Consider the following 17112-nt stretch of genomic DNA (forward strand, 5'->3'; position numbering starts at 1 on the left):
CACTCCTCCCCTTTCCCATTGATGGAGGCAGAGACCCTGATTGGCAGGTGACATGGGAGAAGGTGGCAAGTTGCTGCTTTGAGAGGTGGGTGACACCAAATCTCATCATACCACTGTGTGTGGTCCTTCCCCTCACAGTGCCACCTTCCTGCCACCACTGTCGACTCTGGAATCGTTTTGGCCATCCTCTCTGACACTGTCAGGGGTACCATCTCTGGGGCTGGCTTCCCTGGGCTCTCTGAGGGAGCTCTGATACCCTCGTGGTGAGGAACTGCACTGCCAACCTAGAGGTATGAGGTTCTAATCCACTGGATGCTCCATGGGAGATAGTCTCCTCCTGTGTGATTTAGTGCCTCTGGACAATCAGTTATGCCTAAGTTCTGACTCATCAGTACACGATAACAGCAACAATAACAGAGTTGTTGGGGCCCTTCCTTGCCCAGAGAAGTGTCTTAGAGAGCAGGGAGCCTGTGAGTGGATGCTGTCCATGGCCTCTCACAAGAGCTCTGCAGTGCGGTGCAGACCTCAGTCACAAGAGCAGGAGGTGAAGTCTACTTCCATTTCCTCCTTTGTATAGAAGGTGTGGGACCAACTTAGACCAATGACTCGCTGTTGTTGCTCTTGGGTGCCGTCAAGTTGACAGCAACTCCTAGCGATCCTATGAACAATGAGCCCTGCCCTGTCCTGTGCCACTTTCATCATCTGTCTTATACTTGAGCCCATTGTTAAAGTCACTGTGTCATTCCATCACTGTGAGGGTCTTCCTCTTCTATGCTGACTCTCCACCTTTCCAAGCATGATATTCTTTTCCAAGGACTGATCCCTCCTAACCACACATCCAAAACTGTGAGACGAAGTTTCTCCATTCTCGCCCCTAAGGGGCCCCTTGGTTGCACTTTCTCCAAGACTGTCCAATGACTGTAATAGCTCTTATTGTCTCACTCGTTGCTGTTGAAAGAGCAGTGGTAGCTCAGTGGGTAAAGGGGTTGTACCGCCAAACCCAAAGGCACACAGTTCAAATCCATCAGCTACTCTGTGGGAGGAGGGGCAGTTTCCTTCCTACTCATCAGACTGAGCTCCCTTGAGAATCCAGCACTGAACCCGGAAAGGACTCTGGCCTTCTCCATTCCCACTTAGAACCCACTGTTCCAGGCAGTCCTGGAGCCCCACTGGGGGTCTGGGCAGCAAACCTGACTTGGGTGAGCCTGCGGCACTCCCAAGGTCTCCAGCAGCTGTAAACAGCTGTGACCCTATTTCTCTCTCCCATTCCTCTTGTATCAACGCCAAGACTGCTAATGTGAGAGAAAGAGAGAACCAGCCCCCCAGCTCATTCCCTCTAAGCACCTGAAGCACATCTGATGGCAGCCTCCTCCTGTAGGCGGCCCTCTCTGATGCATGTGCAGTACCTAATACCTACCTGCCCAGGCCCCTCCACTCCTGCAGCAGGAGGTCAACCCTCTGTACTTCTGTCCCTCAGTCCCTCTGCCTCTTCACGCTTCTCCAGGCTCCCGACACTGTGGCATGAGACTGCAGGAAGACAGGCTCCCAATTTCCCTCTTTCCTCCTTTGTCATATTGTCCTCTCTACCTGGAATCCCCCTCTTCTTACCTGGGAGAAGTCACTCATCTGACAAAGCCCTGGTTAAGGGCCCTTACTCTGAAAGGCTTCAGTGCGTCTTCTTGAGCTTATGACAGTCGGCACGGTGTTTGACTTTTCCTCCAGCACCTGCCATAATTGCATGAAGTAAATATTAAAAAAATGTTGTTGATGTGTGAGTCATGCACCTAGATGGGCCACGAGGCTGTGGGTAAAGATCCTGGGGGAGGCCAGTATGAGGCAGTACTGTGGGGTAGGTGTTATTGACCTGACAGCACCCTGGACCCTGGAGGCTCCTCCATGATTCAGATGGGAAGCCACCTAGTCTAGTTACAAATAAACCTCTGTAAACAAACAAAAAACCCAAACCAGCTACTGCCAAGTTCATTCTGACTCCTGGAGACCTAAGCATTGTAGAACTGAATTGTATATCCTGTAGGGTTTTCAAGACTGTGATCTTTAAGAAGCCCATCCCCAGGCCTTTCTTCTGACAAGCCTCGGGGTGGGTTCAGACTACCAACCTTTTGCTTAGTGGTCCAGTGATCGATGGTTTGTGCCACTCACAAATAGCTATTTTTAATCAGGTATGGTAATGTGCTAAGCCTGTGCTATGTACTATACGTCTATGGTTTGCTGTTGTTGTTTTAAGATATAAAGATAGATATATTAGAACATTATGTCCCAAAAGACGGAATGGACCTCCCTCCTTAGGAAGTAAATATGCAGGAGGCTTAACGTATATCATTTTATTTAACATTTGTAATGACAATGTGAGGCAGGCATTATCATTCCCATTTTACAGTTGAGAAGATTGAGACTTGGTCTCAAGGTCCTATAGCCAATGAATTGTACATTTGAGCCAAAGCTGCTAACCTGAGAGCACAGGCTGAGTCAGAGACACCCCACATGACACTATAGGAGGAATCCTGCAATTCTTTTTCCTGCAGCTGCCTGGTGGTGTGGAGGTGGTGGGCAGCAGGCCAATAGTGTTATGTTTATTCATTCTCTAGGTGCCTTGGCCCTAGAAGTCACCATGATGTGTTTCCGACAAGTCACCCTTTCCCTGATTCTGCTGCTACTGGGCCAGGCCACACCAAGCAGGCTGCAGTCACTGGGTGCCACAAAGCTACGGCTGGTGGGCCCAGGGAGCAGGCCAGAGGAGGGCCGGCTGGAGGTGCTACACAATGGCCAGTGGGGCACTGTGTGTGATGACAACTTTGCTCTCCAAGAGGCCACGGTGGCCTGCCGCCAGCTGGGCTTTGAATCTGCTTTGACCTGGGCCCACAGTGCCAAATATGGTCAAGGAGAAGGTAAGTGACCAGTGCTGCCCAGGGGGATAAGGAAATGGCAGAAGGCTTTTCTTGGAGACTGGGCTTACAGAGGCCCCACGGAACACACCAAACTCTCCTTCAACCTATAATATTTGTTGTTAAGTGTCGTCAAGTCGTAGAATACTCATAGTGACCCGATGAACGAAAGTCCTAAACATGCGGAACTTTCATCGTTTCTCCAAGTTCATAGAGTTTCTGGAGGCAAGCTATTTCAGAAGTGGATGCCACTCCTGATTCTAAACTTGTTTTAATTTGAGAGCTCCACCAAACACTGTCCACCATGGGTAACCATTATTGCATCTGTCACATCAGCGTCACAGTCATCTTATAATACCCAGCTCAAATAACCTCCTCAGTAAAGCACTTCCCAGGTACCCAGGTGCAAATGACCTTTACTCTGTCTCATTTTCTTTTTTAATGAAGTCAATACCATCACCATCAATAAGCTCTTAAGTTCCGTACACATTATACTTGGCACATGGTGTGTGCTTAGCAAATATTGTTGCATAACAGACAAACAAGTGGGTCTAGTTACGAGGTGGGCATAGGCTAGCATTTTCCAAAAACAGATTCTCTAAGGCTTGATGCCAAGAGGAGGGCTGTGGCACCAAGATCCCAAGAGAACTATTCCCCAGTTCCTATTCAAGTTAGAATAGGAAAGATGACAAGAGTGGGTCCTATGGAAAAGGCAGGGTCCATAACCGGCCTCTTGTAGCTCATCCCCGGGCACCACCTGCCCCTCATCTGCAGGTCCCATCTGGCTGGATAATGTGCGCTGTGTAGGCACTGAGAGCTCCCTGGATCAATGCAGCTCTAATGGCTGGGGCATCAGCGATTGCAGCCACTCAGAGGACATCGGCGTGGTGTGCCACCCCCAGCGCCAGCGCGGCTATGTTTCCGAGAGGGTCTCCAATGCCCTCGGGCCCCAGGTGAGGAGGCTCTTTGGACGTGGCCTGAGCCTAGGGGCTAAAGGACTGGACCAAATATCAGGAACTTCTGGGATGGTGAACCTAGAGGAGGGTGAGAACAGGAGCAGGGCCTGGGGCTCCACTCTTGTCTGAGGCTGAGGCCCCTCTTCCTGCCCAGGAACAGGTGCCTGGATAGAGGGTCCTGACTTGATGTGGGCACAGACTCTAAAGCTGGGCCTGCTGGGAATCTCAGAAGCTGCTCCTTAGATGAGGGGGGCAGGAGGACAAGGGGCTGTCACACCCACAAGGTTCAGCCACAATTGGTGCCTCTTCCCAGCACAAATAACCCCGAGCTAAAAACAGATCAGGCCAAACAACAGGAGTGGGCAGGGCAGCCTCAGGCTCCTGCAGTCTCCTGCCAGGCAAACTCCGGCCTGGGGACATTGACCTAGGAGCACTGAAAGTGACAGGCCATGATGAGGGTATTATATTTGTGCTAGTTCCCCTAGGGTTAGGGTCCTTGCTGTGTATTCCTAACAGCCTCTCTGGTCCCTCAGCTCTCCCCTGGAAGGGAGCTGAACCCCTGATTTCTCCTCAAGGAGAAGGCCCTAGAAAGCCCTAGTCTTTCACCAAGTGACTTTCACAACTCCCCGTCCCCAAGCCCGGGGTCTCAGTTTCCCAGCCTGTCTCTTGAATAGGTTGGGTGGGATGATCATTGGGCTCAGCAGGTCATGGTGCCATGGACAGCTGTGCACTCACAGGGTCGGCGGCTGGAGGAAGTGAGACTCAAGCCCATCCTGGCCAGTGCCAAGCGGCGGAACCCAGTGACCGAGGGGGCTGTGGAGGTCAAGTATGAAGGACAGTGGCGGCAAGTGTGTGACCAGGGCTGGACCATGAACAACAGCAGGGTGGTGTGCGGGATGTTGGGCTTCCCCAGCCAACAGCCCATCAACAGCCACTACTACAGGTAGGAGGGTCAGGGGGATGGGGAGAGTGAGTGAGTGTGTGTTGTGTGAGTGTGACCTTGCAGAATGCTTTATAACTAGGCAGGGTGGGTGTCAATGAGACTCACCTGGATTTACAAACCTCTCAGAATCATTCTGAGAAAATTCTCAGAGAGATAGATGAATACTACAAACCAAACCAGTTAACCAAACCTGACTGCCATCTACTGAGTCCAACTCATAGTGACCCTACATGACAGAGTAGAACTGCCCCTTGGGGTTTCTAAGGCTGTGACTCTTTATAGACACAGACTGCCTCATTTTCCTCCTGTGGAGAAGCTGGTGGGTTCAAGCTGCAAACCTTCTGGTTAACAGCCTTACACTTTGCCCACTATACCACCAAGACTCCTGATGAACCACAAGACCCCGAGAATCTCTAAAAACAGTAGGAAAGGATACATTCTACTTGTCAATCAAGTAACAGGAAGTAGCTTTGGTACAAAACAGCCCTAGCATGAAAAGAATGGAATACACAACTTTGTGTCCCTGATTTAACAACTAGACTGCATTGAGGACACTGATAGTTCGGCCCACAAGCATAAAGGAACTAGGTTCTGGGCTCAACTCTGCCGGTAATTAACTGCTGTGGGGCCTTGAGCAGGGTGTTTGGTCCTTGATTATTCATTCCTCAGACAATGAGCTCAATTCTGGCCCCAACTAGGCTGTGACTTGGTTGTGTGTAAGTAAAGTATAGGGTGAGGCGGGTGGGGAAGAGAGGAGACAAAAATATTGTCAGAATGTGGCAGAGCTGTTGAAAGTCGATGACATCATCCCACAAGTGATGAGCACAGGTGTGCCAGGGAATGCACTGTACGCTTCTTTCCAGGGGAGACACCTCCCACAGCCCCATCTTCCCTCACCTACTCCTCAGCCTTTTCAGTCCTGCTGCATGGAAGGGGTTGGTCTCTGTGTCTGTAACTTAGGCCACCCTGAAGGAGGGGTACCGGACGGCCATGTGGCAGCCACATGGCTGCATCCTTGGGGATGCTGGGCCGTGGGCCCCGGTCTCCTCACTGCCTGGTAATTGCACATCTGGGGCTTGCTGACTCATCCACCAGCCGTAAGGAGAACCGCTCTGATTATAGCCTGGGTGTCTTCTAGGGTGGGCAGTCCTGACAAGCAAGGTCTTCAACTTCCACCTGTCCTGAGAGGACCTTGTCCTTGGGTCTTCCTCCTGGGATTCCTCTAAAAGCTCCCCTTCCCCTGAACTGGAGGGAGGGCGAGCTGAGAGCTGCTCAGCCCAGGGGCCTTGTTAGGTTTTGTTTTCCTTCTCTCTGAAATGGCACTCGTTGCCACTTAACATGGGCTGCTGTGAGGCTCAGCACTGGAGGAAGAACTGTAGACAAGTTTATAGCTGTGACGTCCCGTTCAAACTTAGAGACAGGAGGAGCCGGAGGAGCCCCCGTGGCAAGGGATAGGCTTCTGTACTCACTCCTCCTCTACCTGTTTTCTCCCTGTTCAGGAAGGTCTGGAATTTAAAGATGAAGGATCCCAAGTCTAGGTGAGGAGCAGGGCCCATAAGGGAGGATGTTGAGGGACATGGCGGCGGGGAGCAAGCCAAGGGACACGGCGGGGAGGAAGCTGAGGACAGACCTCCCCTCAGTCTTGAAGCTCTTCCCTCAAACCTCGCCCCCCAACACCCTCTCTTCCAGGCTGAATAGTCTGACTAAGAAGAATTCCTTCTGGGTCCACCGTGTCACTTGTCTGGGGACAGAGCCTCACATGGCCAGCTGCCAGGTGCAAGTGTCTCCAGCCCGGGGCAAGTTGCGGCCAGCCTGCCCCGGAGGCATGCATGCTGTGGTCAGCTGTGTGCCAGGGCCTCGCTTCCGCCCACAAAAGGCAAAGCCCCCACGGCGCAAGGATTCCTGGGCACAGGTAAGCTTTATGGTCACCTCCTGGTCAGGAGGCACAGACACTTTTCAGGAGGTGTCCCAGAAGGAAGGGGGGATAGAGGACCACAGGAGGCAGGGAGGAGTTACCCATCAAGAAGGTGGCTTTGTTTCAGGCTGGGAGGAGGGAAGGAGTCACAGAAAGACAGAGCTGTGGGAGGCCAGAGGACTGACTTTAAAAGGATAGTTTACAGCCCTCAAAGAAGTGGAAAACTGTGTCCCCTGTCAGAAACAGAAGGAAACCATCAAAACTGTAAATAAAGTGTGGCTATGTCCAGCCTCAAGGGAGTTCTAGTGGGTAAGGAGGTGCGCTGCCAACCTGAAGCCACATGGTTTGATTCCACCCGTGAGATTGAACTGTTTCTGAAAGCCCACTGCAGGGTTAGCTATGGGGTGGTTCTGTCTCTACGTACACAGAAACATCATCTAATCTGGGGGGAAAGTCATGAACGTAACCCTTGGTTATAAAAAGGAGGTGAGCTAGTGAGGAAGCTATTGGTATCCAACGAGGACTGTCTCCTTGATGGAGTGGAGGGCATAAAAGAGAACACGGAAATACCTCTCCCTCTCTACTCGGGGAGTCATTTAATCAATACCATGTCCTTGTACTTCCCCACAGATCTCTTTGTGGAATGTTGATGTCAAAGGATAAAACTGAAGCCTAGGCTCAGAGATGGGAAGAGACCAGGCCAGAGTGTGCAGGTAGCAGGGTTGTGACATTGAGAGAGCTAATGTTTAGGGTGCAGTCATTAGCATAGAAAGCTGTTTTTACTGTTACTATTGTGATGGCTGCTATTAAAGTCTTCCACTTTGCCATTGAAAAAATGGGAGGCCCAAGGTCTAGTCAAGGTGGTACCTATGGGAAGTCAGAGGCAGGACTAGAACTTGGGCCTCCCAGCTGCTGATCCTGGGCTCAGCTCAAAGGGGCCTGCCCGGGGCTCCCACTGTGCCAGCCCAGCGCTTGCCTACTGGCTGGCTGGCCGCCCCTGAAGCCACTTTTGTCCAGCAGGAGCCAAAGGTGCGCCTCCGCTCTGGGGCCCAGGTGGGCGAAGGCCGGATAGAAGTACTCATGCACCATCAGTGGGGCACTGTCTGCGATCACAGGTGGGACCTCATCTCTGCCAGTGTCGTGTGCCGGCAGCTCGGCTTTGGCTCTGCTCGGGAAGCCCTCTTTGGGGCCCAGCTGGGCCAAGGTGAGTTGGGAGGGCCTGCATAAGCTACTGGTCTGTTCCTTGGAGCCCCGGACATATTAGGTCCCCTCTGTGGAGGGGAAGCCACAGTGCAGGCTACACAGATAGAACCTCACCCAGCACTTCCTCCTGTAGGACTGGGACCCATCCACCTGAGTGAGGTGCGCTGCAGGGGTTATGAGAGGACCCTCAGTGACTGCCGTGCCCTGGAAGGGTCCCAGAATGGCTGTCAACATGAGAATGATGCTGCTGTCAGATGCAATGTCCCCAGTATGGGTTTCCAGAACCAGGTGAGCTCAGTCTGTCTCAGGCTGGGGGCAGAGGAAGCAGGTTATCTGTGCTATCCCAGGGCATCACTTTCAGCCAGTGGGGAGGGGCCCTGGAGAGGCAGACTGTGCTTCTGCCATGGACCTACTTGGTCCTCGCTTGCAGCCAGCATGGAAACCCTCGCCTCTCCTGTTCCACCTGGCCTGACCTGCATCTCTCCGGACAGGCCTTGAGCTTCCAAAATGTCAGAGGGCCACAGGGGCTGCTCAGGTGGAAGCATGCTTCTGCCACCTCAGGTCACCCAAGACGCTGAGAGAAGATGGTGCACCTGGGGAGGGGCAGTGGCGAGAGTGGGTGGGAGCGAAGTTCTAGTCTCAGTGCTCACATGGCACCGGGCAAGTTACCCCCGCCTCTGACTCTGTCTTATGGAAGGAGGTTAACGGTCTCATGGATCAATGTGAATGAGGTGGTAGTTATGACGGCACTTAAAAGTGCAAGTTATAGGGAGCTCTGGTGGCCTAGTGACAAGAAGCTGCACTGCAATCCCAGAGGTATGTGGTTCAAATCCACCAGATGCTGTACTGGAGAAGGATAGGCAATCTCCTCCTGTACCAGTCACTCACTCACACACACACACACACACACACACACACACGCAATTTTTTAAAAAAATAGTTAAGAAAAAAAAGTGCAAGTTATTCCCTGCGGATTCTGGAGCGGATCAAGGAGGCTACACCAGAGCAGGAGCCCCTGGGCAGGCTCTATGAGTTGGATTCTCCAACAGCAAGGGCATTAGACACCATTCAGCAGACATCCAAAGGGAACCTGGAGCAGGGGACAGTGAGGTCCAGGGCCACATGGAGAGCCATTTTGAGGGTTTCCCTGGCTCAGGCTGTCCCTCCTCTGGTCACTGCAGGTGCGTTTAGCCGGTGGCCGCAGACCCGAGGAGGGAGTGGTGGAGGTGCAGGTGGAGGTGAACGGGATCCGGCGCTGGGGGGCCGTGTGCAGTGACCACTGGGGCCTCACCGAAGCCATGGTGGCCTGCCGGCAACTTGGTCTGGGTTTTGCCAGCCACGCCATCAAGGTAGGTCCCTGTCCCACTCCTTTCTGACCCCTCAGACTTCCAGACTGAGAAGACCAAAGCGCTTTGTGTCCAGGTTGTCCTGGCACAGCTAATGCTGTAGGCTCTTCATCCACTTATCCAGCAAGTAACTGAGGAAGAGGATGGACCAGATGAAATGCTAAGTGATGAAGAGACTGTGGTGAACAAGAAGAGAACCCCTACCTCACAGAATAGTCACGTGAGGGAGGCAGACATTAGTATGTTCACACAACTCAGTTCATAGTCGTGACTATAGAAAAGCTGACTAGCAGTTTGCCTGACAGGGTTGAAGAGGAGTTAAGAGCCCATGCAAAGGCCCAGTGGCCAGTGGAACTTTGAGGAAATATGGGACTAGGGATTGGAGTGTAGCCATCAAGGAGGAAGGTGGTATGAGTCTGCAAAGCCTGTAATCCTTGAAAAGATTTTTTTCCTTCTGGAGAATGGTTGGGGTGCAGGCAGACACACTCAAGCAGCTACTGAACCCCAGCTGAAGAAAGACGGGAGAGGCTAATGGCAGTTCAGATGGACATGAGTGGTGGAGCCAAGATATCAGGGACACACAGTCAAGAGGACAAGGGCACGAGGCAATGGGTGACCTTTAGTAACTGCACTCACTTGTGTGGAACGGTGCCTGGATGGCCAGCCAGGTCCGACCCTAAGCTCAGTGACATATTAGTCTGGACTGTGTGGGAAATGAGAATGACTAGTGAAGAGGAAGGGAATAGGACCCTGCTCTTCAGATAGTTGAGGGCCCCCAAGCAGGCGAGAGCAGGGAGGGCTCAGTGGTACAAGGCAGAGGTAGCTAGACTTCGGTCTCAACACGTTGATAAAAATGTCTAGTCCTCTGAGAGGCCCAAGAGTGGGGTGGATTGTCCTGGGGAGCAGGGGTTTCCACCACAAAGTCTTAGATGGAGCTCCGAGGGAAGTCAGGGAGTTGGCTCCCAGGGCTCTTCTCATCGCTGACTGGATGATGCTGGCTGTTTTCTCAGGACACCTGGTACTGGCAGGGGACGCCAGGGGCTGGTGAGGTGGTGCTGAGTGGGGTGCGCTGCTCGGGGACGGAGCTGGCCCTGCAGCAGTGTCAGCGGCACGGACCTGTGCACTGTTCCCACGGCGCAGGGCGCTTCTCGGCGGGAGTCTCCTGCACAGACAGTGAGTATCACGAGGAACCCCCAGTCCAGCATGCCCACTCCTCCGTCCCTCAGGGGAAGCTGAGACTTACCTACCTCTGTGGCTGGAGGGAGGGAAGGGAGCGAAGGCTGGTCTTGGAGCGCCAGTCATTTACTGGTAGCATGTGGTCAAGTCATGCATCTTGGGGCACAAGCCCTGTCTGACCTTCCTCATAGAATGACTGGGAGATTGACAAGAGAATATGTGAAAACCAAGGACACAGAACAGAGTTTCAATTTCTGGGTCAGAACCAACAGTTGAAAAGAAATCCCAATACCCTACAATAACACCAAAAACACTAGAGTGCATTACATTCCATCTGAATAGGGGTATTTTTTTCTGGACCACAATGTCTAATCTATTTCTTGCTGCTGACTGTAGTCTAAAGGGAAAAAGTTTGAGCACTACGTGCAGTAGAGGGCATGGAAGTGTTAAGGTGCACGCCCGACCCAGGACACAGGTGTACGTTCCCCTCCTGGGCCGTGTGACTTACCCAGAAACACTAATATGCCCTACAAACCCAGATTCTCAGGGCAGCAGCATATCTGGCCCCTGCCAACCTGGTCTGTGCCAGCATAGCTGTGCCCGGCCCAGCAGCTGACGGTCATCATCACCCGAGTGGCCATGTGACTGTCATTCCAGCCCCACTGCAACCCAGAGCCATTCTTAACTTTGCCGGCTCTGGAGTTTCCCTCAGTGTAGGCACGCCAGGAAGAACTCCAGACCCTGCTCCCACCCCAGTCCTGCTGGGTGATGCAGGGTCAGAGCGGTCTGTCCCAACACCTGGCTTCAGAGCAAGTGGGGGGCTGCTCCCTCCCTGGGAGCCTGGACCTTCCTCTGCTCTGCTGAGTGGCAGCTCTCGTGAACACATCTGACAGTGAGCTGACTGAGCAGCAGAATGAACTAGAGCACAACGCCCAAGCAGGCCTGGTGATGTCCGCTCTCAACTCTCCACTGGTCCCACCACCCGAAGGAATGAAGCCCCATAGAAAAAGAGAACGGCTTAGCTGAGGTAACCAAGCTGGCTGTCAGCACAGCTTACTGAGAGTGGCTGAATTTCAGAAGATCACGAAATCTTTCAAAGCACTTCTGAGCATCCTTGACCTCCAGCTTTTCAGTTTGCAGTCAAGTATGATAATGGTTTGTGCCACTGCCTGGATTTTCTGAGTCCTCCAGAAATCTCCAATGGTAAGGCTGTCCACCACGCCAGAAGCCCTTCTGCCCTGACCACACCCCGCTGTTCCGCAGGTGCTCCAGACCTGGTGATGAACGCCCAGCTCGTGCAGGAGACGGCCTACCTGGAGGACCGGCCGCTCAGCCAGCTGTACTGCGCCCACGAGGAGAACTGCCTCTCCAAGTCCGCTGACCTCATGGACTGGCCCTACGGATACCGGCGCCTGCTGCGCTTCTCCTCACAGATCTACAACCTGGGCCGGGCCGACTTCCGCCCCAAGACAGGGCGTCACAGCTGGATTTGGCACCAGTGTCACATGTGAGTGCCTGCCTTGGCCCTTAGAGGGTTAGGGACAAAAAGGAGTTAGGTCCTGAAAGTGTCTGGTCTTCTGCTGGCTGTGGGCCAGAGTCCCTGAGGCACACAGGTGCTGGTATAAGTCTCCCTTCAGGGAAACTCAATTATACCGCATTGGCTATCTCCATCTTTCTACCCACAGCCCCGCCAGATGTGCCCACGTTGATGGTCCTGGGGGTTCAGAGAGAGCAGTCATCACAAGCAGAGGCAGTCTGTTAGAGGGGTACTTGACAGTGTTTCTAGGTTAGATCTTGTCTTTAGAAGCCTAGTAGGGACTCCTCGGTAACCCGAGAGCCCAAAATAACCACCCCATCAGGTGCTGGTCTTGCAGAGTAAGCTGGCTGGTGTAGCTGCAGCAAGTCAAAACCCTCAAAGAACAGCGTGAGCAGAACAGGACTACAAAGGAGACAATGTGCATTCTTCCCGATTCTTTCCTATCAGGAGCTTCCAGCCCAGACACAGGGAGACAATGCCCGTGACAAAGGCAGAAGGGGGGTGAGGGGTGGGTGTTAAAATTTGTGCTTGCTTCAGGACACAGCAGTGGGTGGGGAAACCTCAAAGGAATGGGCACCAACTTTGGGACTTGGCCCTGTCTGGGATAATAGGCACCTTTCCCTGGACCATGGACAGAGTTGTCATTACAGCTGGGTTGAGAACAATGGTAACAATTTGATCCTAGGCTGGTGGGGAGCACGGTGAGGTCTCCTCCCGGCGGCTCAGCTCTTAGGCTGCTTTCTGGACGCATGCCCCGGCCTTCCACTTCCAGCCTGGACTTCGCAGCTAAGCACCTACTTCCTGGAGACTACCAGGGCACAGTTTTTAGGTCACCTATCCTAAGACCTTAGGGGAGGTGGCAGCTGTACCTTGCTGCCTGGCAGGGGTCTGGGTCATACTAATCTTGGGTTTGGGATGGAGGTGGGCACTGCCCTCCTATCACAGCGTTCCTCCTGGGTAGTGAAGGGGGTAGGACCTCCATCTCCTGCTAGCTGCTCCAGAGAGGAGCCTATCATATTGCTGCTGGGCTAACAGCCTGCTCTCTCCCGCAGGCACTACCACAGCATTGAGGTCTTCACCCACTATGACCTACTCACTGTCAATGGCTCCAAGGTGGCAGAGGGGCACAAAGCCAGCTTCTGTCTAGAGGACACAAATTGCCCTACCGGTATGTGGATTCCTATCAGCATGTCTATGGGAGAAATCCCACCTCTCAGGTTCTACTCCTTAGCCCCCCTGGAATCGGGCTCCCTCTGCCCTGGTCAGCAGCCCCAACACCGAGAAACAGTTGTAATCAATTTCTAAAACAGTAGCTGAAAGATCTCTACTTTTTCTTGAATGCTTGGCATTTCCTATCTTGGCTAATTGTCCTGGCTATGCTAAATTTGTTTCTGCTAAATTCTCTGAGGGCACGGATTGTTGGATTCATATTTGCATACTCACAGTGCCTAGCTCTTTGAAATAGCACGGTAAACACCAGACCTTTAGATGGACGGATGGATGGATAAGTGAATTAGCACAGCAGGGCTGAAACCTTCCAACCACATTTTCAAATAATCTCTTAGTCACAGATGTGGTTTGCTTCAGTGCTGGACTCCTATTTATGAGAACTTCTGGCTCTGATACTCAAAAGCTGGGTGACCTTGGGCAAATGATCTAACTAAACCTCAGCTTTGTCCCTAACCTGTGAAGTAGACACTGACACCTGTACCTTGTGGTGAGGTAAGGTTGGTTGGTGTGAGAATTAAATGATAAAGGGCATGAAAGAGCCAGCAGAGTGCTTAGTTCTGAGTACCCAGTCTGCTCCTCTGTAACCGTCCACACTTCTCACAGGACTGCAGCGGCGCTATGCGTGTGCCAACTTTGGGGAGCAGGGAGTGACGGTAGGCTGCTGGGACACCTACAGGCATGACATCGACTGCCAATGGGTAGATATCACAGATGTGGGCCCTGGAGACTATATCTTCCAGGTAAGGGGATTGGAGCAGGGCTGGGGGACCCCTCCCAAGAACCTCATCTCTTTTAGAAGTTCCAAAAGCTTCTCTGAGGCCAAATGAAGGATTTCCTTCACAGTCTCCAACTAGTCTTCCCCTGGAAGGGCCTGATATAGAGGGGAAAGAATACTCAGTCAGGATCCAGAGGCTCTGGGTTCAAGATTAAGGAGGATTAGAGACACTTTGTAGACGACGCATGTAAAGAATTACTAAGCTACTGTCAACTCACTCAGAAGCCAGATCATCAGTTTCAGTTGTCTCCTGTCATTCCAGGTGGTTGTAAACCCCAAATTTGAGGTGGCAGAGTCAGATTTCTCCAACAACATGATGCAGTGCCGCTGCAAGTATGATGGGCACCGGGTCTGGCTGCACAACTGCCACACAGGTAACCTGGGCCATTGTGGGACCAACAGCGGGCAGCTGGGAGCCTGGAGCCAAGTGTGACACGTGTGTGCATGCGTGTGCAAAAGTATAGGGATGGCTCTCCTTCGCTGTCTTTATAGGGAGATTTCTAGAAAATCTACAAACACCAAGCTCATTTATCAACTACTTTTATATCCTCCTTGCTCTCATCTGCTTCAGACTCTTGCCCATCACCTTATGATGTGAGGATCTTCTCTTCTCTGGTCTGTTGGGGTTTTTTCTCCCTCCTCCTTTTGATAGTGCCTTTCTCAGTTGCCTCTATCCTAAACTGACTGCCTGCCTCACAGGCAAAAGCAGAAGCCCCCACCATCTGTGCCGGCTTCTTCAGCTGTGCCCAGCATTTGCAAGAAGGGGGCCATGGAGAATAGGGCACTAGACATTTATAGCGCTGGTACAATCAGGAAAAGGGAGAGCTGGTTCAGTAGAGGGCACAGTAAGAAGTTCTTGTATATAGAGAGGTGCCAGTGCTTCCATCGTTCAATTTTTAAATGTCTGTATATGCAGTAATACCTACATGAAGGAGTGGTGGGTAAAATTGCTCAGTCAGTCAGCAAATATCAGCAAATATTAAGCCCTATTACTGTGTGGACACTGTGCCAAACACTGTGAATACAGAGATGATACAAGAGCTAAGACATTCACATAGAAACCCACAATACTAGTTGGTGTCAAAACCCAGGCATTGACTGTTAGGTATGTACAGAGGGGAAGCAGTAATCTGGCTGGAAAAGGTTTGACAGAATATGAGATATTTCAGCTGGGTTTCAATAAGGGACAAAATCCATAGAAGGCGGTAGGAAGCACAATCAGGATGGTTTATTGGGTCCTAAACCCAACACTACCACTTTGTATCCTGAGAGACTTCCTCTTCTGCAGTATGGAGTTGAGCCTCTCAAAAGCCATTCAAGTTCTCTGCAGGAACAGTTATCAGAGTTCTTCTAAAAGAATGGAATTTTATCCTGTGGGAATCTGGGAACCATTGAAAAAATTCACTTGAATTAGATTTATGTTTTCCAAAGATAACTCTGGCAACAGATGGGAGACAGAGTAAGAGGAGAAAGAACTAGCCCAAGGATTCTAATTTGTGTGACTGGGTAGATTTTGCTGCCATTAAGTCAGACAGGGATGAGACTCGGGAATCTGGAAGCTGAGACAGGAGAAAGCAGATACTCCACATGCTGGAGCCAAGGCTGCAAGGGAACCAGGAGTGATGAGGGAGAAGAAAACACGTCATTTCCGCAGATCCCTTTACCAACAGTTAAAGAAGAAAAAAACAAAACCAACCCAACCACGCCTGACCTGTTGCCTTGGCAGTGCTGTGGCTAAAGCACCTGGCTGCCAACTGTAAGGCCGGCCAGCAGTTGGAACCCGTGAGCCACTCCACAGAACGATGCAGCAGCCTGCTTTTAGAAAAGGGGCCCGTGGAAAACTCTACGGGAGGCACATCTACTCTGTGCTATTGGGTCCCTATGAGTAGAAGAGATCTCTGTACGTCAGGACCCTTGTAAAAGCAGGAGGCCTAAATAAGTGAGTCTGAAGCTATTTCATGAAAGGACCATTTGGAGAAGGGTGCAGAGGATCAACAAGGGCACTGAGATACTCAGATTCCTAGAACTGCAGGGCCTGAGCAGGGGAGAAATACCCAGCCTCTCTCTTCTAGTCTCTCCTTTCTTGCTGTTGCTTTCCACTGACCTAACCTGATCCGAAACCTGAGGGCCAGGGAGTCAGTCTCCCAGGGCACAGAAAGAACAAAGAGCAGAGAAACCTTCTGGGGAGGGGACAGAGAATAATCAGCACAACTGAGCACCCATTGAACAGTCTGTTCTCAATTTCCCTGAAATGAAATCCCTGTCCTGGGCCTGTTTCTATTGAAATGGTTGATGCTCATGCCAGTGACTGATCTGACGGAAGGGATGAAATGGGCAGGGATGAGCCTGCGGCAGGGTTCCTGACTCTGTTTCCCGTCGGCCCACAGGGGATTCATACCGAGCCAATGCGGAGCTCTCCCTGGAGCAGGAGCAGCGTCTTCGGAACAACCTCATCTGAAGCCATCACTATACTCAGTTGCTGCCCACACACCAGATACCTCAGCTTATTGAAGCCATGCCCTTGACAGAGCCCTAACTCAGAGGGAAAGGGGCTTGTGCCAAGGGGCACCAAGAATCTGCTCAGGAAGCCTTTGGAAGGCGAGATCCTCAAACCAGGCTGCCACTGCTCCCTCGGGATGGTGCTGGGCCTATTCACGAAGGGTCTCTGGCCTATGGCTTCCAGACTTTATTCACTGAGCTTCTCTTCCATAAGGAGTCTGAATCTTTTCTAGATTTTCCCCAAGTTCCCTACTCCAGAAGTGCTCAGTTCTTTAGGGATGGATTGTGGACCAAGTATTCATCTTAATGGCGCTTTGCAGATGGCCTGGAAGAACAAGACAGACGACCAAAATACACAGTTGAGGACCAGCTCTTTGCTCAGACCATCACAACTCGTGCCGAAGTTAACCAGAGGGGAAATTGGTGAATTCAGTCTCTCACTTTCTTTGTCCTCATCCTTCATACTCTAAGTTGGTTCTTTAGGGTTTTCTTCTTTTATCCACCACACACATAGATGTTTTTAATACTGCTGGAAGCTAAGGCCTCAGCCATCTCCCTTATCTTCTCATTGGCTAACACCAGAGGTCAGTGAGTACATGACAAGAGACAAGTTTCACAGAGATGGCTGG

The 17112-nt window shown here is 51.8% G+C and overlaps 1 protein-coding gene across 2 annotated transcripts; it reads left to right on the plus strand.

The window, feature by feature from the left end:
• Positions 1–2629: 2629 nt before the first annotated feature.
• Positions 2630–16442, plus strand: LOXL4 (lysyl oxidase-like 4). Of its 2 annotated transcripts, none has more exons than XM_006880044.1 (14): positions 2630–2906; positions 3678–3856; positions 4597–4802; positions 6302–6340; positions 6492–6714; positions 7735–7921; positions 8054–8208; positions 9102–9269; positions 10277–10439; positions 11706–11949; positions 13032–13147; positions 13813–13949; positions 14247–14358; positions 16372–16442. In XM_006880044.1, the coding sequence occupies exons 1-14, from the start codon at positions 2630–2632 to the stop codon at positions 16440–16442; spliced, it is 2277 nt and encodes a 758-aa protein (XP_006880106.1). The 2 variants fall into 2 exon arrangements, with proteins under 2 accessions (XP_006880106.1, XP_006880107.1); XM_006880045.1 differs by having other exon boundaries at positions 7738–7921.
• Positions 16443–17112: the final 670 nt, after the last annotated feature.

Source organism: Elephantulus edwardii, unplaced genomic scaffold, assembly GCF_000299155.1.
Source record: "Elephantulus edwardii isolate Elephantulus edwardi_28Jun2011 unplaced genomic scaffold, EleEdw1.0 scaffold00006, whole genome shotgun sequence".
Classification (NCBI taxonomy): domain Eukaryota; kingdom Metazoa; phylum Chordata; class Mammalia; order Macroscelidea; family Macroscelididae; genus Elephantulus; species Elephantulus edwardii.